General features: G+C 53.4%; 2 protein-coding genes across 17 annotated transcripts in view; both read left to right on the forward strand.

Moving 5' to 3' along the window:
* Positions 1-789: 789 nt before the first annotated feature.
* UPK3A (uroplakin 3A) lies at positions 790-8744 on the forward strand. Its single transcript, XM_004279583.2, has 6 exons — positions 790-917; positions 1882-2037; positions 2912-3191; positions 4713-4795; positions 6697-6829; positions 8497-8744. The coding sequence occupies exons 1-6, from the start codon at positions 866-868 to the stop codon at positions 8654-8656; spliced, it is 864 nt and encodes a 287-aa protein (XP_004279631.1). The 5' UTR covers positions 790-865; the 3' UTR covers positions 8657-8744.
* Positions 8745-14436: 5692 nt separating this feature from the next.
* Positions 14437-23791, forward strand: part of FAM118A (family with sequence similarity 118 member A) — a 45938-nt gene continuing 36583 nt past the window's right edge. For 3 of the 16 annotated variants that reach the window (XM_049695043.1, XM_033405235.2, XM_033405237.2), the window contains exon 1: positions 15143-15429. The gene's annotated coding sequence lies outside the window, so the exon portion shown is untranslated. Of the gene's footprint in view, positions 14572-15139; positions 15430-15648; positions 16090-23433; positions 23634-23791 lie in introns of those variants that run through there. The other 13 variants (XM_033405231.2, XM_049695049.1, XR_007470375.1 and 10 more) reach the window with 10 other exon arrangements.

Below are 23791 nucleotides of genomic sequence, written 5' to 3' on the forward strand. Positions count from 1 at the left end.
CTGGACCGGGGCACGAACCCGCGTCCCCTACATCAGCAGGCGGACTCTCAACCACTGCGCCACCAGGGAAGCCCCTCCCATCCTTTTACTTTTATTTTTAAAATGTAAAATCTAAGGTGAACTGGGAGATGTGCACGCTTCCTGATGCTGGAGGGAACCATCTGGTCCAGGTGAAGACCCCAACACTATTCTCAAAAGCTCCCCCAGGAAGCACGCCTTGAAAAGCTGATCCACCCCTTTTGAAACAGCCTTGGGCTGGGGGCAGCACTCCTGCGCTCCACCAGCCCCGGAGCCCACCTGCAGCCTTGGCGAGTCCCTGGCCTCCCGGGGCCTTGGCCTTGCGCCTGTGAACTGAAGGGGCACACCAGAGGTCTTCAGACAGCTCACAGACCCAGGACTTCCAGGTTTTCCATGACACCACTTTCACCCGTTAACCCGTTTCATCTTCACAAGAGCCCAGTGAGTGGCACGTAGTAGGGTTTCCATAAATAGAATTCCATAAAGGAATCAGCGTCCTCACTTTACAGTGTGGAAACTAAGGCTCAAAGAGGGCGTGGTTTGCCCCCAAGGTCTCATTAGGCGAGAGACACCCTGAAAGCGCCGCTCCAGCCTCGGCACACAGTAGGAGCTTCGGTCAGGGGACGGGGAAGGTCCGGCGGGGATGGATTTGTGCCCTGAGCACCTCGCGGTCCGGGGGAGCCCGGGGCGGGGTTTATGCAAATATCCCGCGAGGAGGCGGAAGATTGGCTGGCTGCGGCGGGGGCGGGGCGCGCCGGGGGCCCTGGGCGGACAGGTGAGCGGCGGGAGAGGTGCGGTGCACGCTCGCCCCCTGGACCGCCCGCCCTGTCGCAGCTTCTCTCAGGCTATGCCTCCGCTCTGGGTCCTGCTGGCCCTCGGCTGCCTGCGACTTGGCTCAGGTAAACAGCGGATGAGAGGAGGGGGCTGTGCCCGGGGAGGGCGGGCAGCTGTGTCCCGGCGCGTGTCCTGCACCCTGATCCTCCTGAAGGGTCCCCAGAGGAGCCTGGATGGAAAGTGGCACCAGGAATGGGAACTTATTCCCTCCAGGAATGGGCACAGATGCCTGCTCTGTGCCAGGCCCTGTGCAGGCTCTGGGGACCCAGATATTAATAATAATAGCCAATATTGATTAATAAGCTTCTTCTGATGGGGATTCGAGGGCTCTGTGTTGGGTGCTGCAAGAGAAACACAGGGGACTGTGGGAGAGCAGAGAAGGGACTGGACTAGACTCATGGTGATGCTTGGACTCGGGACACGGAGGGATATTTCATGTGAAGGGGCAGCATGGACAAGTTCAGGGAGGAGAGGGGTGGCATTGTCTATCCTGGGAACCTCCCACCCATTGTCCATCGGTGTGACCGGAGCATGAGGTCAGGGGGTGCGCATGGAGGGGAGGCTGGAGACCTACGAGGCAAGGCCCAGAGCTTCAGGACCTCACTGCCCCTCCAGAGAGGCTGGACCGTGTTGGAGGGCAGTGGGGAGCCAGGAAGGGGCCCAGCAGGAGAGGGACGCAGTCAGATTTGCACGATAGAGCGCAGAGGATCGGGTAGGGCTGTTTCCTAGGGTCCAGGTGAAGAGGGTGGACTCAGACCGGGATGACGGGGTGGAGAGATGCATAGGAGGAGCAATGGGGTTCTTGGTGACTGAATGTCTGTTGAGGGGAGCGAGAGAGAAGTAGTTCAGCTGGATTTCCTGGTTCTAGTCAGGATGGCTGGGTGGGGACGGGGATGCTGCCCGTGTCTGCAGAGGGGTGTGTGTGTGTGTGTGTGTGTGTGTGTGTGTGTGCGCGCGCGCGTGCAGAGCATGCCCATGGGTGTGGACAGTTCTGCTGGGGGTCAGCTCCTGGCCTCATTGCTCCTCCAGGTGTGAACCTCCAGCCCCAGCTGGCTAGTGTGACCTTCGCCACCAGCAACCCCACACTCACCACCGTGGCCTTGGAAAAGCCTCTCTGCATGTTTGACAGCCCGGAGGCCCTCCATGGCACCTACGAGGTGTACCTCTATGTCCTGGTCGACTCGGGTAAGGTCCTGCTTCCTCTGGGCTGCTCTGAAAGGGGCTTTGAGCTGTCTGCAGACAGGAGGGAAGGAGACAGGTAGCGGGGTGCTCCATCCCTGCAGTTAAACCACCCATGCACCTCACTGACATGCACTGGTACCCGCCGTGTGCCAGCCCTGGGCTGGGTGATTGCGGTCCCAGACGTGCATCTGCTCTGGAGGGACATCCAGTCTAGTGGGGGGAATGATGACAGCATCCAGCACTGAGTACTTACATTGTGCTTCCTGCTTCGCACACCTTAGAGCTGATAGTAACAACCTGCCTGCAAGGTTAACTGTTAGGATGCTCATCACAGGGGCAAATAATCGGGGCTCAGAGAGGCTGAGCAACTCATGGGAGCTCCCGGAGCTGGAGAGCAAATCAGATTCTCTGGTCCTCAAGCTCAAGTCCTGCCCAAGGCTTCCCGCGGTAGTTCAAGATTGGTGTTTGGGACGGAAGCCACGCATTCGGGCTTGCTGGCTCTGGGCCAGCCCCGACCTGCTCACTGGCAGCAACCCTGGGATCTGAGAGTGGGGACCCGATGACAACCTCTTACGTTTCTAGCCAGCAGCCATTTACAGCAGCTCCTGTGGGGTCATCATTTTATTCTTTCAGCAAAAGACTACCTACCTGCGCCCAATCCCAATGTGCAGGCACTGCGAGGTATTTTCCTCCCATTTCACAGAGGGTCCAGAGAGGTAAAGTGAGTGGTCCAAGATCACCCAGGAAGTAAGGAAGAGACCCCAGGGCCCAGTACAGCACTGGCGCAGAGAGGATGCTTAGGGACGTTTGTTGAATGACTGAGTGAGTGACTAAGCTGGGGTGGCCAGGAACCTCACTGCCGGCACTGCCTCTACAGCCAGCTTCAGGAACGCCTCTGTGCAGGACAGCACCAAGGCCCCACTCAGCTCGACGTTCCAGCAAACAGAGGGAGGGAGGACAGGCCCCTACAAGGCGGCGGCCTTTGACCTGACCCCCTGCAGCGACCTGCCCAGCTTGGATGCTGTCAGGGATGTGTCCCGGGCCTCGGAGATCCTGAACGCATACCTGGTCAGGGTGGGCACCAATGGGACCTGCCTGTCTGACCCCAACTTCTGGGGCCTCTGCAACCCACCCCTGTCAGCAGCCACGGAATACAGGTGGGTGTGAACGGCTGCGGGAGAGGGGCAGGTGTGCCCCAGCCCCGACGTGGGGCGACCTAGAACCGGTGAAGTGTGAGAAGCCACATTTCTCCGGAGCCTACCACATGCCAGGACCGTCCCGGGTGCCATAAAGGATTCCTGGCTTCCTGGGCTCGTGACCGTGCACAGGGTCCTGCGCGCAGAAGGACCCCTCTTGGCGTAATGTTCTGCCACTGCCATCTTGAAATTCTTCACTTTTAAACCAGGGGCCGCATTTTCCTTTTTACACTGGGCCCTACAAGTTATGCACCTGGTCCTGGCCCATCACCCATGTGGCAGTTCGTTTGACAGGGAAGGAGCTGTGGTCCAGAGAGGGAAGGGGGTCACCTCGAGAAAGGCTGGGGCTCAGCGCAAAGACTTCTCCCGCCTCCCTGCAGTGCGCCCTTTCGTGGCCCACCCATGAAAGGGTGCGCTTGCAGGGAGCGCACAGCGGCTCACTTTCATGCGTATTTCCTGAGCATCTTCTCTGTGCCGAGCTGGGGGCTCAGCCCTGACCCAGGGCCATGTGTCTTACCCAGTGTCAAGCCTTGATTACACTCACCCCTGTTACCATGGAGACGCCTAGGTTGGGGTCTCTGTACCCTCTAGGCCACATCTGGGGCCCAGGCCATCCCTTACCTCCATCCTCTCACAGGGCTCAGCCATCCTCTGGCCTCAGCCACTGGGCAGGACCTGAGTCCTGGCTGTCCTCTCCGCCACCCTCAAGCCTTACCTCTGACCTTGGTCTTAACGTGGGAAAACCTCTCCCTCCTACTTGAGCCCACCCTACCTAGGAGACACAGGGCACACATCCCAGCCTCTGGAATTCTCGTCTTCAAACCTAAGCAGGGGTTAAGCAAAACACTGGATGCTACAAAGATTTTAAGGGTCTTCATTTTTTTTTAAGTGTCAGACTAGAGGCTGTTGATTTCTTTGATCTCAGAACATCCATCATTTTTAACTGAGGGTGAAGACCTAAAGTAGGCCATGGGTATTCTGTACGGTGTCACCTGACCTTCCTTTATGTTTTGTAACACTTGGTTGGGATTTTCTGCATATAAAGTTAGCCTTTATCACAGGGCATCGGGGTTGCACGTGGATAGTATTCCTTTTTTTTTTTTTAAGTCGCTTTTGTGAGACCAAGGACCGGGCTGGGAATAGAGGAAGGCAAAAATGCAAGAAGGACAGATGGGTCAATACTCAGCAAATCTGCTATGTGCACAATATATACGGCAGAGAAACAGAGGGGCTCCCGGAGAGAGAGCCTAGGCTCCGACAGCTTCCTGGATGAGGTGGCATCTTAGCTGTGGAAACACGTGGGCAAAGGTGCTGCCAATGCAAAGTCCAGCAGCATCCTGTTGCCAGAGCCCCCCACCGCCTCACTGGGGCCACCTAGATCTCCATCTCCTATGAGTCCCAGCTCTGCCCCGGTCCCTCCCCCTCCCTGTGGCTGAGGCTCTCAGGATGGAGAGAAGTCATCCCTGCTCCATTTCCTTCCAGATTCAAGTACGTCCTGGTCAATATGTCCACAGGCTTGGTACAGGACCAGACCCTGTGGTCGGACCCCATCCGCACCAACCGACGTAAGTGGTGGAAGTGAGCTGGGAGTGGTCCTCAAGGGAACCCAGGGAAGCACACTCATGCTGTTACTTGGAAAAGTCTCCCCAGATACAGGCAGGTTATTGGGTTATGAGGAAAATGCATCTTAAAATAGTTTAACCCAAGACTGCATCCTCCCTCCCTCCCTCCCTCCCTCCCTCCCTCCCTCCCTCGAGGACCAGGTGTCATGACAGAGGAAGGTGGAGGATTTGCAGGTGTTTGGGCTGGCCGGCTGGATGGGTGTAACTGAAGACAGAGTCAGCCGGCATGTCCAGCCCTGATGGTGCATTTGCGTCCAAAGGGCTCAGCGTTTATCCGGCATTTAGACCCTAAAGAGCCCCCTTGTTGAGCTCTCACAAGGACAGCATCATTATTCTGTAAGCCGGTTCCAGAGGAATCTTAGCCACAGGGGCATGAGCCCTGGAGGCAGCAGGAGTGCCATTCTCCTACGGTTTTTCTGAAATGGGAGGCCTTGCAGGCCCAGGCATCTGCCAGTGGTCCTGCCCTGTCCCCCTCAAGCCTCCATCTGAGTTCTCAACACAGATCCCAGGTTTATACACACCTAATCATGTCTGCTGAACCTTAGGGGCGGCAGAAGAGATTTCCTACGGTAATTTTGACGACCTGTGACCCTAACTTTAGAACTCCCTGGGAATTCCCTGGCAGTCCAGACTCTGCACTTTCATTTCAGCTGTCCTGGGTTCGGTCCCTGGTCGGGGGGCTAAGATCCCACAAGCTGCGGGGCACAGCCAAAAAAAACAATTCCCCTGCCACCCATGGTCATCTTATGGGCCAGTTAGGGCTCTGTGAGGTTGCCTGAGGTCACATGGTTAGTGAGGGGGTAGCTGGGCAGGCATGCAGGTGGCTGGGGGCTCCTTCCTACCCTCTGCTCACCCCTCCAATGGCATGCCCATGCTTTGTGGTCCCACTGAAACAGCACTGCCCTAGGACTGAGAGTCCCAAGTTCAAGCCCAGCGTCTGAGCCTCACTGCTGGGTGGGACCTCAGTTTTCCCATCCGAAAAGTGGGAAGAAGAATCCTTGCTCTGCTTCTCCAGCAGGGTTCCTTCGGGTAATCCAGATAAAAACGCCAGGCCCAGCTCTCTTGGGGCAGGGAGACAGACCTACAGGCTTGAGGCTGGAGTCTGAGTGCCCTTGAACAGGAACTCAATCTCCCTGAGCTGCAGGGAGCAATCTGCAGAACGGGGGTCTCACGGGATTTACAGGAGACACTGGATGAAAAGTGGCCACAGCTCACAGTGGGACCTATAAATGGTTTGTCCACTTAGTTCCAAAAGGGTGACACTGGCCAGAGCAGAGGGAGGGCACAGTCCCCTGACTCCGTTAGACTGGGGACCTTTGCTCCGCCTTTATTTTGTTTATAATCTGTATCCCATCCGTCTCGGAAGACTTGAGTCAGTTCATAATTTAAAATTATGCAAAAAGACAGTTAAAAGAGGGTGAGAGGGCTTTCCTGGTGGCGCAGTGGTTGAGAGTCCGCCTGCCGGTGCAGGGGGCACGGGTTCTTGCCCCGGTCCGGGAGGATCCCACATGCCGCGGAGCGGCTGGGCCCGTGAGCCATGGCCGCTGAGCCTGCGCGTCCGGAGCCTGTGCTCCGCAACGGGAGAGGCCACAGCAGTGAGAGGCCCGCGTACCGCAAAAAAAAAAAAAAAGAAAGAGGGTGAGAGCAGACACGCAAGAGAAAGTTGGGGAGTGGGATGTGGTAGCAAGTCAGATAATTTCACCTGAAACCCAGGGAGAGGCACTGACCTGGGTCCTCGCTTCATCCCTGAGATTTTAGGCTTCCAGGGCAGGGGTCCCCTGTGCGTCCCTGGGAGGAGGCTGGGGGGTGCAGCGTCTGGAGAGTAAGCAGCCTGCATCCCACAGTCGCTCCGTACTCGGCGATCGACACGTGGCCGGGCCGGCGGAGCGGGGGCATGATTGTCATCGCGTCCATCCTGGGCTCCCTGCCCTTCTTCTTGCTTATTGGCTTTGCTGGTGCCATTGTCCTCAGCCTCGTGTGAGTACCCGCCAGCTGGGGGGAGGCGCGGACAGGGCTTGGGGACACACTCCACCAGGAGGGTCTTCTGAGGTGGGGAGAGCCCGGGAGCAAGAGAGCTGCCTTCCACCCTGGGTGCGGTGGGGTCTAGTGAGAGGGGAGCAGGGTCCTGAGGTGTCCAAGGTCAAGTCTTCAGCTGGGTAGGGGGTTGCTGAGCACTGGGGCTTCGTGGGCAGATCCTAGCTCTGACACAGCTGTGCGTCTTGGGCAAGTATCTTATCCTTCTACGCCTTAGTTTCCTCTTCTGGAAAATGGAGATTCTAATCAATATTATCTGCCCCATGGAGTTTTGAGGGTTAAGTAACATATTCCCTATAGAGTCCTCAGGGCAGTACCCAGGTACTAAATGGGTATTAACTTCTGTTGTCATTATAATTCACTCACTTGCAGTACAGATGGGGAAACTGAGGCCTGAGGGGGGAAGGGTGGCCCAGGGTCACACCCCCAGGTAAAACAGAGCTGGACCAGAGCTCCTGAGTCTCCTGACGCCACTACCAACTCTGATGTGCATCTATTTAGATCAGGACTGGAGGTGTCCCATGGGGTGTCTGGAGCAGCTAATGGGGCTGCCTGGTGGGAAGACAGGAATCCACTACTCCTGGGAGGATGGAGCAGGGGGTGAATCAAGGCAGCCGCAGGTGCAGGTGCCATGAGAATCCAGAAGAGGGCAGGGCAGATCCTACCTGGAGCATCAGGGTGGGCTTCCTGGAGGAAGGAACAGCAGGAACAAATTTTTATCAGGACTGGGATGAATGGAAAACTCACAGGCAGTGTGCATCTCAGCAAGAGAGGCAGGAGACCCAGGCAGCTTTAAAGATGGGGGGCGGGAGGAGGGGTTGCCTGTCCCAGCGCGGGTGGAGAGAGTGGATGGAAAAGCTCCTTGGAGTAGGTGAAATTACGTGGAAAGGTAGAGATTAGTCAGGCAGGAAAAGACGTGGGGTGGGTGAAGGATGGAGTAGGGAGCGGGCAGTGAACTTAGAAATCAGATTGCCCTCTGACATTTAAGTTAAAAACACAGATAATAGATGAGATTAGCCACCAAGAGACTGATCTGTCTGGCCAGACCTGGGAGCAGTCGGGATGTGGTGATGTCCTTCCCTCCCTTTGGGCAGCACCAAGGTCCTGTTATCTGACTTTAGCCTGCCTCTTCCATTCGTCCCTCCTACCATCCCCACCCCAGCTCCAGCTGCACACAACTTCCCACTCTTTCCCCAGACACTCCCTAGCCCTTCCTATCAAATGCCTGGAATAACTTTCTGTGCCTCCACTCTCCTCCTTTAAGGCCAGATTAACTGCCCCCTCCTCCAGGAAGCCCTCCAGTGGACTCGTCCACTCTGTCTGGTCATTGTGTGCTGTGGTCTGTCTCCCCATACAATCTTAGCTCTTTGGGGACATTTGTCCAGCTCACGGTAAGACCTGTAAATTGTTCACACAATTCCAAAAGAGTGATACTTTTCTTATCCCAGGGCCTGGCACACAGTAAGTGCTCTGGAAAGATTGGTCTATTGAATGAAGGCCTAAGGTGACCTCTGTGAAAGCAATGTCTAAGTAGAAAGGTCCCTGACCAGCTGAGGGGTTGGGGTTTGCTCTGCGCCCCTAACCCCGGCACTGTTCATCTCCTCCGTCAGGTTCATGGGCAGTGCTGACAGGGAAACAGCCCACGACTCCCAGATCACGCAGGAGGCCGTCCCCAAGTCCCTGGGGACCTCGGAGCCCTCGTACACGTCTGTGAACCGGGGGCCACCCCTGGACAGGGCCGAGGTGTATGCCAGCAAGCTCCAGGACTGAGCCCGGATGGCGCTTCTGGGCGGCCACAGTCTCCCCAAGGGGCTTGCTCAGGGGTCTGCAGGGGGCCATGTTCACACCCTGACCCCAACCAAGGTGAACACAGGGCCTGTTGGTCCAACTGCAGGAAAGCAGTTAATAAAATCTTCCCAAGATTTTGAGTTCAATAAAGACTTACAGAATGAATGAGTGAGATGCTGAATGAATGAATGAGTCGTCATTTTGAGGGTTTGCATTGTTTCTCTGGAGGGTGGGGGCAGGGGGCTAATTTTCAGTCAAAGCGAAGGTGGAGAGGGTAAGGAAATCAGGGCTGTTAGGGCACCAGGGTTGTCTGAGTCTCAGGCTCCTCCGGAAGATGGGAAATCAGCACCTCCCCTGAGGGCTTCGCGTGAGCTTTAGGGATTATTAGATGCCGTTTTGGGGTTTGCTGGCTGTGAGGTACCAGAAGCTGATCTGGGCCCAGGGTACGGCTCTGCTGGCAGCTCGTCCTGTCACCCCCATCAACCCTGTATTCAGCTCTTTCTCTTTGGGGCTCAGTTTCCTCATCTGTAAAATGGGCTGATGTAAACAGTTAATTTCAGGGCCATGCACTTCTGGGTCCCTTCATAGCTTTCTCTGAGGACCCCACCACAGGCAGGCAAAAGAGGCTGCAGGACACAGGGGAGGGGCACCAAGTCCTCCTGGGGGACAGACGGGCTCTCCCAGTCCTGGGTCTGTGAGTCTCCGCTCAGATAACTCAATTCTGTCTTCTGAGCCAGGTAGCAAGACTGCTTTCCTTTCTGGGATGTGCAAAACAAGTCAGTCCCACTTCCCATCACTGAAAGAAGAGGTTTGTCAGGGTACTTCCCCAGCGGTCCGGTGGTTAAGACTCCGTGCGTCCAGTGCAGGGGGCGCAGGTTTGATCCCTGGCTGGGGAACTAAGATCCCACATGCCAAGCGGTGTGACCAAAAAAAAAAGAAGAGGTTTGTCAGAGCAGGGTTGCTTAAAGAAAGGACGCTACCTGACAGCTGTGAAGAGCCCCAGCAGGCTGATGGGGTGCTCTCCGGGCACCAGATCACGGATGCTGAGACATGTCCAGATGCACCAGAGGGGGCCATAGCTGACAAGGCAGGAGGCCTTTGACCCCTTTGGAATGGCATTCAGGCCCCTTCTGTGCAGCACAGGGGAGAGGAGGATACACCTTCATCTTTGGGCAGCATGGGGTTGGGGGGTGAGCTTGGATTCGAAGGCAGAAGCCAAGCTGTGGCCAGCTTCCAGCCAGTTCTATCCAGTCTGCAGAATAACCCAAGCTGGTGGGCGGGGGTGGGTGGGAGAGGCTGGGCTTGGCTCATGGATTCTGGGCTGGACTCAAGCTTCCCAGAAACTTCTAATTATAAATACCCACAGAAGCAATTTTTCTAGCTCACTTCTCAGATTCTGAAGGATCCTCTCCTCCCATGACTGAGCTGGCAGGGCCTTCAGAGCTGAGCTTTCCACCTCCACACCGATGCTGCTTCACCTTCCCTCCCATCTCAATCATGGTTCATCAATGAGCTGATCACTGTAGACATGCTGTGTGACTTGGGGCAAGGAAGTACCCTCTCTGGGCTCCTCTGACCTCATCTGTGCAAAGAGAGTCAGAATGTTTGTGAAGGTTGCTCCAAAACAGGTGATTTTTTCTGAGATCTAATCAATCACGAGGTGATGTCATTCAGTTAAATCCAACCAAGCCCTGAGCTCCAGGCTTGGGAAAACTCAGAGCCACCCATCCGGTCAGAGTAGAAATGCACAGAGGAATTGTCAAAGCAGAGCCCTGGACAGAGCATGGTCTGTCCTTTGACACACAGGTCAGTCCAGAAATGCTAGAAATGCTGTAAGAATCAGAGGTAGGATTCCCCTCCCCACCCAACCAGGGCTGGCATAGCCAGGAGGGCTTCCTGGAGAAGAAGGTGATTTTCTCAACTTTTCTCAACATATAACCTTTTGAGATTTTTTTTTTTTTCCTGTCAGCGTAATTCCCTTGGGGCCCATCCAAGTTGTTGCAGGTATCAACAGTGCATTCCTTTTTATTGCTGAGTAAGTGTCCCGTGATGTAAATGGACCACAGTTTGTGTATCTGTTCTCCCACTGAAGGACATTTGAGCTGTTTTCAGTTTTTAGCTGTTATGAATACAGCTGCTATGAACATTTATGTAAAGTTTTTACATGAACATAATTTTAATTTTTCTGGGGTGAATACCTGAGTGCTATTGCTGGGTTGCATGGGAAGTGCATGTTTCCTTTTTTTTTTTTAATTTATTTTTGGCTGTGTTGGGTCTTTGTTGCTGCACGCAGGCTTTCTCTAGTTGCAGTGAGCGGGGGCTACTCTTCGTTGCGGTGCTCAGGCTTCTCATTGTGGTGGCTTCTCTTGTTGCAGAGCATGGGCTCTAGGTGCGCGGGCTTCAGTAGTGGTGGCTCGTGGGCTCTAGAGTGCGGGCTCAGTAGCTGTGGTGCACGGGCTTAGTTGCTCCTCCGCACGTGGGATCTTCCTGGACCAGGGCTCGAACCCGTGTCCCCTGCATTGGCAGGCAGATTCTTAACCACTGCGCCACCAGGGAAGTACAGCACTATTTTTTATTTTAGCCATTCTGATAGGTGTGTAGTAGTTGTATGCCTTCACAGTCCCACACACAGTGTGAGAGTTCCAGTTCCTCCACATCTTCTGCAACACTTGGTATGGTCAGGCTTTTAAATGCTGGCCATTCTGGTGGTGTGTAGTGGTTTTGATTTGCATTTCCCCATAATAATGTTGAACACCTTTTCAGGTCCTTATTTGCCATTCATATATTTTCCTTGATGAAACGTGTTCAAAGCTTTTGCTCAGTTTTTAAAAACTGGGTTGTTCGTTTATTATTGAGTCATGCGTTCTTAGTATATTTTAGATTGGCTCCTTAGTCAGATACGTGTTTTGCAAATTACTCCCAGGCTGTGTTTTGCCCTTTTATTTTCATAGTGGTGTCTGTCCCTGACCCAACTTCCCTTTTCTTTATAGCCTCCCCACGCCCTGACACGTGTTTTTTTTTTTTATAAATTTTAATAATGGTTATGTTTTTTAAAATTAATTAATTAATTTATTTTTGGCTGCATTAGCTCTTCATTGCTGTGTGCGGGCTTTCTCTAGTTGTGGCGAGCGGGAGCTGCTTTTCCTTGCAGTGCGTGGGCTGCTCATTGCAGTGGCTTCTCTTGCTGCAGAGCATGGGCCTAGGCATGTGACATGTGTTTACTGCTCATTTCCCTTCTACACCGTCAGCTCCATGAGGGCAGGGGCTATTTTCCTGCTGTGTCCTCAGCTCCTAGGAGGTATTCATGCTGGTCCCCCAGCCTTATCATGGCTGCTGGGGAGCAGGGGCCTGGATTGGTGAGCCGAGACCTCAGAGTGGCTTGTTGCAAACTTCCAGGCCAGGGGTGAGGAGGCCTGAGCTGGGGCCTGGGTGGGGGCAGACGGAACAGCAGAGAAGGAGGGCCAGAGAGGCTTCTCCAAGCTTCCTTCCTCCCTTCTCCTGCCAGCAAAGCCGTCCTGCTAGCTACACACGTCCCACCGGCTGCCCAGCACTGGCATCACAGTCCTACCTGCCAGCCTGCCCAGACGTAGGTACAGCACCAGGAGTTTCTACAGGAAATTGATGTGGGGGAAGGTAGGGGAATTCCCTGGCGGTCCAGTGGTTAGAACTCCGTGCTTTTGCTGCCGGGAACTAAAATCCCACAAGCCATACGGGGCGTAGTGTGTGTTATCTACGTAGGGTGTGGTCCAGAGGTATGCACACCTCAGGCCTTTACACCTGTGCAGGGCATCTTTGTGTTATGATGTGGGTCTTTCTGTGGCAACAGAACAACTTCCTTTCTAGGATGGAAGGATTGTTGGCTCATCCCTGATGTCTTTTCCCTCTTCCGGGGCCCCGCCTGTGACTCTGTCCCTTTTCTCCATTCTGCCAACACCATGCCCTTTCTGTAGCCAGGGATGTCCTGCAGCGGTTCCCAGCAGTTGCCTACCCTCCAGCTTGGCCTGGTTACTGTAAGTCTTCAGTGTCTGTTTTTCAGTCTGTTAAAGGGGAATAATAATACCTACCGCGTAGGACGACTGATGGTGCGGTAAGATGCATATGGAGAGCTTAGCACGTGGCACGTGGTAGGTGCTCAATAAACAGTAGTGTAAACACGCACACAAAAGCATGTCCACGAGAGCAACTTCTGCACAGAAGTGAGTGGGGTCTGTCCAGGGAACCGAGCCTTGTGGGTTCACGCATACACATATTCACTCCTGGGTTCAGTACCCGCTGAATGAGACGTGCTCACACCCATGGGGTGGAGGCTGGGATGCGGACTCCTACACCCTGCAGTGCCCACACCATGTGACATACATCCGCACCCCAGCACCATGTCGGCTCTGTGTCTACCTGCCCCGCGCCACTGCCTTATCTGCTCTGAGAGTGTGCAACGCGGCCAGGTGGCAGTGCCTCCCAGTAATTTTCCACAGCTTGAGAGAAGCTGTGTCTCTCTTGGATATGGGGGAGGGGAGGGGAAGGCATTGTTTCCAAGGTGTCCCTTCTGCTGGCTTTGTCCTTGTAAGGCTGCCTGGCTGAGCTTTTGGGTGGAGGGGCTGAGACTTCCAGCCTGCACCTCGCCTGGAGCTGAAATGATTACTCTAGCTCCAACGTCCTGGCACACCCTGCCCGGGGCCCCGCTGTGCCTTGGGTCTGACCTCTGACAGCACCGAGCCCACAGGGTTCTATTTATCAAGGTCCACGCTGGGGCCTGGGGGCCTTGAGGGCAGGGGCTGTCTCCTACAGATCCAGGTGTAAGCAGATAGGTTAGGGGGTCCCCAGAGAAAGAGAACCAGGCATGGCTTTTTTTTTTTTTTCTTTTTTTGCGGTATGCGGGCCTCTCACTGTTGTGGCCTCTCCCGTTGCGGAGCACAGGCTCCGGACGCGCGGCCACGGCTCATGGGCCCAGCCATTCCGCGGCATGTGGGATCTTCCCGGACCGGGGCACGAACCCGCGTCCCCTGCATCGGCAGGCGGACTCTCAACCACTGCGCCACCAGGGAAGCCCTAGTTGTGTCTTTTGGCTCCACGTTCACCAAGAGGTGAACCCGGTTTTCGGGTAACACAGGTGCCCAGCACCCAGCACAGGTGCTCAGGACGTGAATTGCACTGTGTTCCGACCCTGGGTACAGGGCATTAGGAGCTGCAGGCAGTGGTGGTTAAATGTGCCTCAGCTTCCCCATCTGGAATAATAACGATGGCGACTTCCTCACCTTGTTCCAAGAACTAAAGGAACACAGGTAAGTGCCTGGTACCACATAGGAAGCCCACCTCTGCTCCTCCTTCACTCCTGACTCACTGGCCCCCACGGTGTTCGGGGCTCTGGGGCCCCAAAAGTTCACAGGCTTTTGAAACTTAACAGCACGACTTCCCTCACGAATGGGAGGCTCCCTGTAGGCTGGGGGTGGGGTGGGGTTTGTTAGCCAACTTTAAAACCCGCGGGGGGTGGGGGTGGGGGGATGCGGGGGTGCTGAGGAGAGAGGAAATAGCCATTAACTCTGGCTTGCTTGGGCAAGGCAGGGCAGGGAGGGCGGACTCAGGAAGGACGGGAAGGCTGGCTAGAGGAAGTGGCTTTTGATCCGGTTAGGTTTTCTTCAGGGAAGGGAAGGGCTTCCAGGGGCAGACAATGGGAGGAGGGGGCCACCAGAATAATAAGATCACTAGGGGACACTAAACCAGCTGCGTAACGCTGTGCCGAGCCCATCTGTGCGCAATCTCATTTGGTTCTCTCAACCACCCCAGGAGGCGCGCACTAGCGTCACAGGTTTTACAGACGCGGAACGTGGGACCCGGACGGCCGTGTGGTCACTGGGACTCACGGGATCCGAACCCAAGCTGGTCCCATTCTCAGCTTCCGGGTGAGAGTATTTCTTTATGAGGGAAGAGCACGGGTGGACACTCACTCATTCACATTTGGGCACCGATCGTGTGCCCAGCCCCCTTTTAGCTTCTGGGTACCCAGGGATGGACACGGCGGACAAAGTCCCGGCTCTCCCGGGGAGCTGGGGAGAGACAACAAGTATACGTAATTTCTGGTAGAATTCTGAAAGGAAAGAACGCGGGGCTGGGGGAGGGGACTGGCGATTTTAGGTCCGCAGGGTCTTTGGCAAGCAGGGCGTGTTTGGAGACCCGACATTGGCCCGGGTCTGGACCCAACTCGGGTTGGAGAATAGAAGCTGTGCATGAGTGTGATGCAGGGCCTGGCTGCAGAGAGGCGCCTCCGATTGCACTTAATGGTCTCTATATCCCTGCAAAGTGCGCCCGCGCCCATTTTGCAGATGAGGAAGCTGAGAACGCGCGGTGAGCAGCTGCAGGCGGAGCGCGGACGAAGGCTCGGCCCAGAGAGAGCCCTCCGCGCACTCAACCGCGCCTGCGCCGGAGATGGGGCGGGGCCTCCGCGGAGGGCGGGGCCGGCGGCTAGGGAGCCGTTGGTTTTGGGGCGGAACCTTCGCGCGGCGAGGGCGGGCGCACGGGGCAAGGTTTTGCCGAAACGCCGCGGCCGGCCTCCGTGGGAGTCGCGGCTGGGGCTGCGCGTCATCTGCTCCAGCTCCGGCTCCGGGTGCGCGCGCCGTCCCCCCACCCGCAGACTGACTTCCGCCCGGCCTCGCCCAGCGCGCGGGGTGCGCGGCCTCCCGGAGCCCCCGGAGACTTGGACCGCTGAGCGGGAGGAGGCGGCGGGAGCGCGAGCTCCGACCAGCGTCTCGGCGGCGCCGCGGGTGAGCTGGCTGGTTGGGGAGGCCCGGGGGTGCCGGATGGAGAGCCCCTCAAGACCCCCGGCCTCTCTCGGGATCCACGGCCGCCTCAAGGACCCCAGAAGCTCGGTTCCCAAGACCCCCGTCTTACCCGCCCTAGGGAGCCCCAGCCCCCAGGACCCCTCGGGATCCGCCCCGGCCCCCGAGACCCTGTCGGAGTCCCCGGCCACCTCTGGCACCTACACCTTCAGGACTCTCGAGCCCCAGACCCTTCAGGATTTCCCCTAAACCCCGAGACCACCTGAGGCCCTCCCGCCGTTTCAGGGCCCCGGGACCCCTTAGGATCCTCGGTTCCAAAAACCCCCCAAGATTCCCTCAGGACCCCCGAGACCGTCCCTGACGTTCCCATCCCCGGGTTCCCTGAGGCCTTCCGCGCCATCTCTCCCTAGCTCCTCCCCCGGCTCCCTGGGCCGCCGTCCCCACCCTCGGCGTCTGCCCTGCCCTCTGCCACCGGCCCCGAGGTTCAGTTGCCGTTTGCCTCCCTCTCCTTGCTGGTCTCGAGGCTGGGTTTCTCAAACCTGAGGTCCGTGGACCAATGCGGTGTCCGTGAAAGTGCTCCTGGGGGCTCGTGAATTCTTGATAATATGAAAGAAGTAGAGTCACCTGATGACCCTTTGTAACCAGGTAGGGGGTGTGATCTCAGCGCAGGCCGTGGCGTCGTGTTTACTGTTGCATTGAGGCCAGAGCAGGACTGGGTTTAATTTTCATGCTCTGCGGTGAGACTCATGGCTCCACAGAAGCGCCTAGAAAACAGATCCGATGTGGTGCAGGGTGGCCCAGCTAAGTAGGTGAGAGCCTTGGGGCGGATCAGGACGCTTTGAGCTTGTCTCCTAATTTTGTCATTCATGGAGCTAACTTTTTTTTTTTCTTTAAATGGCTGTGGTGGGAGAGAATTGTTTGGAGGAAGCAAGACCACATGAGAGGTGGAGGTGACCTCGACCCCGGGTGGTGGCAGTGAGGACCGTGGCTTCTTCAAGCACGGCTAAGCTTCTTAAAGTCTAGACCCAAAAGACTAAGTTTACAGGAATTGGCACTGGAGCCAGAGATGACACAGTCCCTGCTCTCAGGGCCACAATGGAGGGGGATAGTTAAGCACCTAGGTAGTTTTTATATGGCCTTGAACTTAGCTGGGGTGAGGGTCAGATTCTCAGGAAGGGGTGTTATGGAGAGCTTCTTGGAGGGGAGGAAAAGTGACAGGTAATAGGTGAGCTGATTCTTGAAGGTTGAAATAAAGAAGTTTGCCAGGGGCTTCCCTGGTGGCGCAGTGGCTGAGAGTCCGCCTGCCGATGCAGGGGACGCGGGTTCGTGCCCCGGTCCGGGAGGATCCCACATGCCGTGGAGCGGCTGGGCCCGTGAGCCATGGCCGCTGAGCCTGCGCGTCCGGAGCCTGTGCTCCGCAACAGGAGAGGCCACGACAGTGAGAGGCCTGCCTACTGCAAAAAAAAAAAAAAAAAAAAGTTTGCCAGGGTCACTCTAGGCAAAGGGACAGTATGTGAAAAGGTAGAGAGGCAGCCACAAAGCACATGAGATTTTGGAAACCAAGAAGTGGGCTGGAGCATAGATTCATCCTGGGCGCGTGGCTGGAGATGTAATACCTCCTTAACGAGCAAGGTCCTCAGGGGCTATTAGAGGGAATCCTAAGTGGGAAGAATCCAGCTTTGTTCCCTGAGGCCCACCGTGCCCTTGGCCCTTTCTTGAATTACTGCTTCTCCCATCCCCCTGCGTGAGTGATGGTCCAGCTCCAAGCTGAAGAAAGGGGGGCGTTGTCAGTGGAGAGGAGTGAGGGAGGTGTTCTGGATAGAGGAGACCAGAATGGGGGAAACTGGGAAGCCTGGCAGAGGGCGGGGTTTCAGGCGTGGAGTGGTAAGAACGGGCTGGGCCAGGGTAGTCAGGACCAAAGCAAGAGGAGCTCCTGAAGCCTGGTGGAGGATTTGGTATTTGAAGGGAGTGGGGGGCCATCGAGGGGTCTGAGGAGGGGAGTGAAGAGGGATTTTGTGATTTTGAACAATTGCTGGGTCTGATGTGGGAGAATTGTTTGGAGGAAGCAAGACCACAGGAGAGGTGGAGGTGACCTGGACCAGGTGGTACCAGCGAGGACCTCAAGCACGGCTAATCTTCTTAAAGTCTAGGCCCCAAAGACCTTTCCAGCTCTTTCTTGTCTCAGCCCACCGTTTTCTGCCTGGGGACTGATGCTGGGAACTTGTTAGTCCTTTTAGGGGAGGTTTTGGTCTTTTGCCCATAGGTCACCTAGGGCTTCATCAGGGTGACTGTGTGTCAGAGTGAGCCCAGCATCCACCCCGGAGGTGCACATGTGGCACAGTGGGCAGGGAGAGGAGAGGCTGGGGCTCAGAAGTGGAACCAGATCATGGAGTGTTTGGAAGCTGGGCTTGGGGGTCCTGAAGGAACTGGAAAGCCCTTGAAGGAGAGACGAGTTCAGATGTGTTGTGTCAGAAACATCACTTTGGAGACAGGGTGGGACCAGAGGGGCTGAAACCGGAAGCAGGGTGGCTGTCAGTCCAGACAAGTTGTGAGGACTGCAAGGCATGGCGGAGGGTATGGATTAGAGATCGATCGAGAATAAATCCACAGGACTTTTATTTGTTGAGGTCTGGACTTGGGTGAGGGGCAGGGAGACTCGCCAGGTACGATGACGCTGTACAGTAGAACTTTCAGTGATGATGAAAACGCCCTGGATCTGTGCTGTCCAGTTCACTCGGCACGTGTGGCTGTCAAGCATTTAAAACGTGACTAGTGTGACCAAGGAACTGAGTTTTAAATTTTATTTAATTTCAGTTGATTAAATCCAGGAAGGATACCCATCGCGTGCACATGGTATAGTGGGGATCGCACTATTGTGGGCTCTGCTGTTTTAAGTGTTACCCCTTTTAGTGTTTGCAGCAACCCTGAGGTGTAAGATATTATTCCTTTTTTACAGATGAAGGAAACACAGCTCAGAGAGACGGAGTAACTCGACCCCATATTAAGTAGTACAGCTGATACTCGGTTAACTTCTAAGCCTGGACTCTTTCTGCTGGATCCTACTTCCTCCCTCAAAGAGCCTCAAGGTCTCTTTCCCAGGAGACTGAAGTCCTCTCCAGTGGTGGCTTTGTTTCCCAGCTGAGCCCTCCTTATCTGTTCCTTATCTTATATTTGCTTGCTAAAGTTAACCGGACAGCTGTGTGGTGAGCTGCCAGCCCGGAGCAAACAGAAAGCTCTTCTGAGCTAGTTGTTTGCCCGAGGCTTCTTGCTGCCTCTAGTATCTCCTAATGCTGGCTGTTTCTCTTAGCATTTCTGGAAAATGAATGGAGCGAGGAAGCAGGTGAACCTGCAGATCAGCCAGACTGTGTGGCTTGGTATTTATAAAGATATGGTCGTAAAAAGAGGTACAAATGGGTACCTTACATGAAGTTTTGGGGTCACAGTGGACCAGCTGGTGCCCGGGATAGTGGCAAGATTATGGGACATAAGCCAGGAATGAGTTTATAGCTTGTCCCCGGACTCCCTAGGGGACCTTGACCAAGTCACTGCCTCTCAGTCTCAATTTTCACATCTGTTATTTAGAGTATTTGACATCGCGGAACCTTTAAGATCCCTCCAGCTCTAAAATTCTATAATTTTGGATTTCACTGGAGGTTTACTTTCTAGAACATCTCTTATTCCTCTTGGGATGGATAAATGCTGGTGCTTCAGCATTTGGCCTCTGCATTGATACATTTTAATAAGCCATTATTGGCTTATTGTTAAGTAACGTGTCTATTTGAGCTGTGCAGCATGTCACATCTGATGAACAGGCTGTTAAGCAGTGACCACTTCAGATGTTGGCAGTGTTCCTGGTAAAATGTCAGGTATGTTTGCTTGCCCTCCTGAGCTGCACTGATGATTGGAGAAAACCTTCAAGGCTCCATTTAGCATGGTGGCTGGCCTCTTAAAAGGGTTTAATGTCAGCGTTGGCCAGGTGAGAGGTAATAAGAGCCACGTCACAGGGTTGTTGAGAGCTTTACGTGAGAATGCACGTAAGGTGCTTAGTGTTTGCCCTTGAATCTAATAGGGGCGTAGAAAGTGTCAGTAATTAATGTTGCTTTTTGAACTAAACTGTGGCCTTTAAATTTTTTATTAGTGGCGGGTTTTGTTGTTTTCTCGGTTTGAGCTTATGTGCCCAAGCAACTCTGTTTGGAGGCGCTGGTTTCAAGAAGCAAATGAGCACATTTTGATCATTACAAAATAAGGACTTTTTTCCCCCTGCAGTTTATTTTGACTGAATAAAAAGTGATTCGTTAAGTAGCATGTTTTCAAATTAAGGTTTTGTATTTCCTGTAACTTGAAGAAAACAATTCATCCTGAAGATCTCTTACTAGTAATGACTGGGTTAAGTTTTACCAGAATCCAGGTTAAATGAGTATGTCATTGTGGAGAAGCAGTGTTGAGCCGAAAGCTTCCTGTTGCTGAGGGAGAGCAGCTGGCTGCTGAGGTGGTTTATAGTAATAGATAAACATCTTAAGGTTAAGTGCCTTTCAGATATTTGACTCACTCAAAATCTTCGCGACAATCAGTGATGTGGATGATGGCATTCCCATTTGACAGATATGGAAACTGAGGTTCAGAGCGATCTCGGGGCTGGGGGATATGGTGGTGTCTCCTGTCTCCAGATTCTGTATTTTCTCCACCAGAGCCCCAGGTGTTGTGGTTTCAGGGCAAGCCTCTCCTTTGCAGTTCTGGAAGCTTAATTATTCAAGGTCCATTTGTACCTTGTTTTCAGCTCAGATGAACCTACTTAGGCTAACCAAACTCGCCAGAAATACCTCTACCAACCAGACCCCAGATGATTCGTTAGTGGTTAGAAGTCTGTCAAATGTACTTGAAAACTTCCTCTTGTTGCCGAATGATTTCTGCTTCTGTGGCCCCCCTCCCAGTTAACACCGGGAACCAGATTGCCGTGAAAAAGGCAGTTGGAGGGACTCAAGTTAGAGAAAAGGGTGAGGAGGAGGATGTTGAGGACCAGGTGTGTCAGTGTCAGTGAGCTGTAGCCCCAGGCACTCCTGCGATACCCGGATGGAGCTGGGAAGAGCTTGCTTCGTGGCCGGAGGCCTGCAGACCTGCCTGGGTGTAGTCACAGGGCGATTGGTTTGGCCTCATTTGAGGACATTCCAGTCCTTAGGAACCACACTGGCTACAGGGGTTCCATTTAATACTAGTATTAATATTTCAGGTCTCCTGTCTCCTGTGAGTAGCAGATTTATAAATCATTTCTTAGTGTGGGTTACTTTTGTAACAGTAGCAGAGTGTAATACCAGAGCTAGCTGTGTTGCCAGGCCTTTACATTAATCAAGTTATTTGTAGTCACAGTGACCTGACTTTTTCCACAAATTCTGGGGGCATCTTATTCCATCACTGTGGATTGGGTACAAGTGAGTTAAAAGCGAGCATTTGGAAATTTTCATGAATATTTGCGATGTCCCTGTGTAAGAGGAATATGTTTTGAGCGTGTCTACTGTAGGCCCCTCTTCCTTCATTGTCATCAGGGGCTGTACCACTTGGGAGCGCTCATCTCCATGCTCTTATATACCACTCAAAACCCATGTGATTATTTACAGGAAGAAGTTAAGTTTTCTTAAGAATATCTTTGAGGATCCCACAGACTGGAAACTTCTAATTCAGGGTTTGTACTTAAGTGAAGATGTAATTTATAATAGAAAGTGATTCGTTTTAAGTTTTTTATTATGCTACTTGTAATAAAATACTGTTCTTTTTAAAAAAATATTTATTTATTTATTTGGCTGCACTGGGTCTTAGTTTAGGCATGCGGGATCTTTGTTGTGGCATGCGAACTCTTAGTTGCGGAATGCACTCTTAGTTGCGGAATGCACGTGGGATCTAGTTCCCCAACCAGGGATCGAACCCGGGCCCCCTGCATTGGGAGCGCGGAGTCTCAGCCACTGGACCACCAGGGAAGTCCCTAAAATACTATTATTGACAAATATTTTCTCCCTCCCCCCTCAAAACTTTATGGACCCTTTTCACTCATTGATCTGTGCTTTTTTTTTTTTTTTTTTTTTTTGGTCTTGATACTTTTGTCTTTTTTCCCATCCCTCTGCTCTTTCTGGCTGTGTAGAATGGTGATGAGCCCTTCAAAGAACGGCCAGTTCTGTAGATCAGCACCTGGGCCTGGTTCGGCAGGACTCAGGCTGGCCTCGCTGGGGTCGCTCACGCAGTTGTGGGCATCTGGCCGCTTGCCTGGCGTTGAACGGTCCCTCGTAGCCTCGCGTGCCTGTCGAGTGGACGGTGCTGGGCTGTCAGCTGGTGTGCTCTCCATCGGTGGCCGTCCAGGAGGCTAGCCTGGGCTTTAGGAGGCTGCGTTCCAAGAGGACAGGCTCCGGTGTCAACATGCTTATCAAACGCGCGCTTGCTTGTTTGCCGACATCCCATTGGCCAAAGAAGTCACATGACCCAGCCCAGAGCCAGTGAGAGTGGGACTGACTGCACAAGGGCCGGGGGGCCAGGAGGCATGATGGAGCGGGTCGGGGAGGTCACTGACAGTCTGGTGCAGTGGAGTTAGGGAGCTGGGGAGCGGGACTTCGTTTTGCTAGCTGTAAGTAACAAGTTTGGTGTTTGTAGTTTATTCTGTTTTGCATTAGACTCAGTTTGGTGAACATTTATTTAGTGCTGGACACTAGGGATTCAAAGGATAAGTAAGGCAGTCTCTGGCTACTCTGAAGTTCATAAAATACTCATGATCTCCGATTTTAAGCAGAAAATATCCTATTCAGACTTTTATTCATGGCTTTAAATAAAAAGGACAGAAGCTGCTGATACAAATCTGTGTTGGGGCCTGATTTTGCTTTCAGAAAATGCTGATAGGTCCTGGAAAAAAAAATGGGTTACCATGGTGACTTGGCTTTGGGCCTGCAAAGTGTGGTGACGACACGGTCACCGAGGAAGCCAAAAGGTGCCGTGTCTAAAAGGGCTCTGAAGGCTTTTGTTCCTGTTGTCTGGAACCTGACTGGGTTGGAGGAATGGTGTTAGGGATGTAAGCAGAGCCCCAGAGGCTTGCCCGCCTACAGGAACCTCTAGGACCGGGCACTGAGTGCTTCGGAGGGAGATCTCCTGCTTGGCCCTTGGTTTAAAAACAAGGTACTTTCTAAGTCATTGTGAGATTTGGCTCGGATAATTATGCTGCTGAAAGAACAGGAAATGAGGTAATGTCTTTCAACATGCAGTGTTATAATGAACTGTAAACGTCTAAATATGGGCAGCTGTGCAGTTCATCATTACATCGTTATTGTGTTGAGATTTAATGTAATTGGGTACTTCCTGTGTTGGCTACTTTGATCCTTACAGACGCCCACCGGTATTAAAGCTTAGAGGCTCACCTGCCTATTGAGTCTGGAGCGTGTGCGGTTCTGTTGGAAGTGCTGCAGAGCCAGCGCCGGGCTTTCATCACGCTCGGGAGGCGAGTGAGTGCTGAGCGCTCCAGCCGGCAAACCACCAACCAGGAGCGCAAGCTGTCGCCTGTTATGTACATGCTCAGTGCTTGCAGTGGTAACTTGTTCGTTTGGAAAACTTTGAAATCACTTAATTCTGGAGTTAAGTCCAGCCCACAAAAGTTTAATTTGTTCATACCTTTTTGCAGATGTGTAAATGCAATGTGTAGGTTTTCCATTTGTGTCTACCTTCGTACATATATGGAGCATCGAAAGCAGCTGAGCAATAATTGAAAGAACTGGAGAGAGATTTTGAAAGTTCTTCACGATGGTGACAGTTTGGGGCATGTGATTTCTTAAGCCATCGGTTGACCAGTGACTGTTTAAAAAATATTCTAAAATGTCTTGTAGAGCAGGATGAGGTAAAAGACTCCTTTCCAGGTGGGAAGGAGTAACTATTCTCAAGTGATGTAGATTATTTGGGGGAGCAGGATTGGGGGGCAGTTGGCTTAGTCAGCCAGTAAGCATCTTGTATTAACCTTTCACACAGGCTTGAACAGGAAGGACTCTGAGTTCCGTCATGCGGTGGAAGGTTGAGAAAGGAAGTCTGCGGCCTCCTGAGCTCTGTGACTCCAGAGGTTGAATCCAGAGCATCTTTCCTATGAGAGGTTCTCAAGCTTTCAAAGCTCGGTCAGTTAGCAGGATTTCCTATTTCATAGCTGTTTAAACTGCGGATCGACGAATAGTTAGGTCAGTCATTGGAATCTCCTGGCCGGGGCCCAAGGTTGCTTATTCTCGGGATTATATAACATAGTGGAAAACCTCAATATCTGTTCCTTTCCTTAGGAAATATCTAGTAGATAAAACAGAAATGGAACAATCTGACCTTTGATGACTCAGATAGTAAC

This window comes from Orcinus orca, chromosome 11 (genome assembly GCF_937001465.1).
Source record: "Orcinus orca chromosome 11, mOrcOrc1.1, whole genome shotgun sequence".
Taxonomy (NCBI): Eukaryota; Metazoa; Chordata; class Mammalia; order Artiodactyla; family Delphinidae; genus Orcinus; species Orcinus orca.

Coding starts and splice junctions, on each gene's coding strand:
- UPK3A (XM_004279583.2), top strand. CDS start 866: ATGCCTCCGCTCTGGGTCCTGCTGGCCCTCGGCTGCCTGCGACTTGGC. Junction 918..1,881: donor CTGCCTGCGACTTGGCTCAG/GTAAACAGCGGA, acceptor TTGCTCCTCCAG/GTGTGAACCTCCAGCCCCAG. Junction 3,192..4,712: donor TCAGCAGCCACGGAATACAG/GTGGGTGTGAAC, acceptor ATTTCCTTCCAG/ATTCAAGTACGTCCTGGTCA.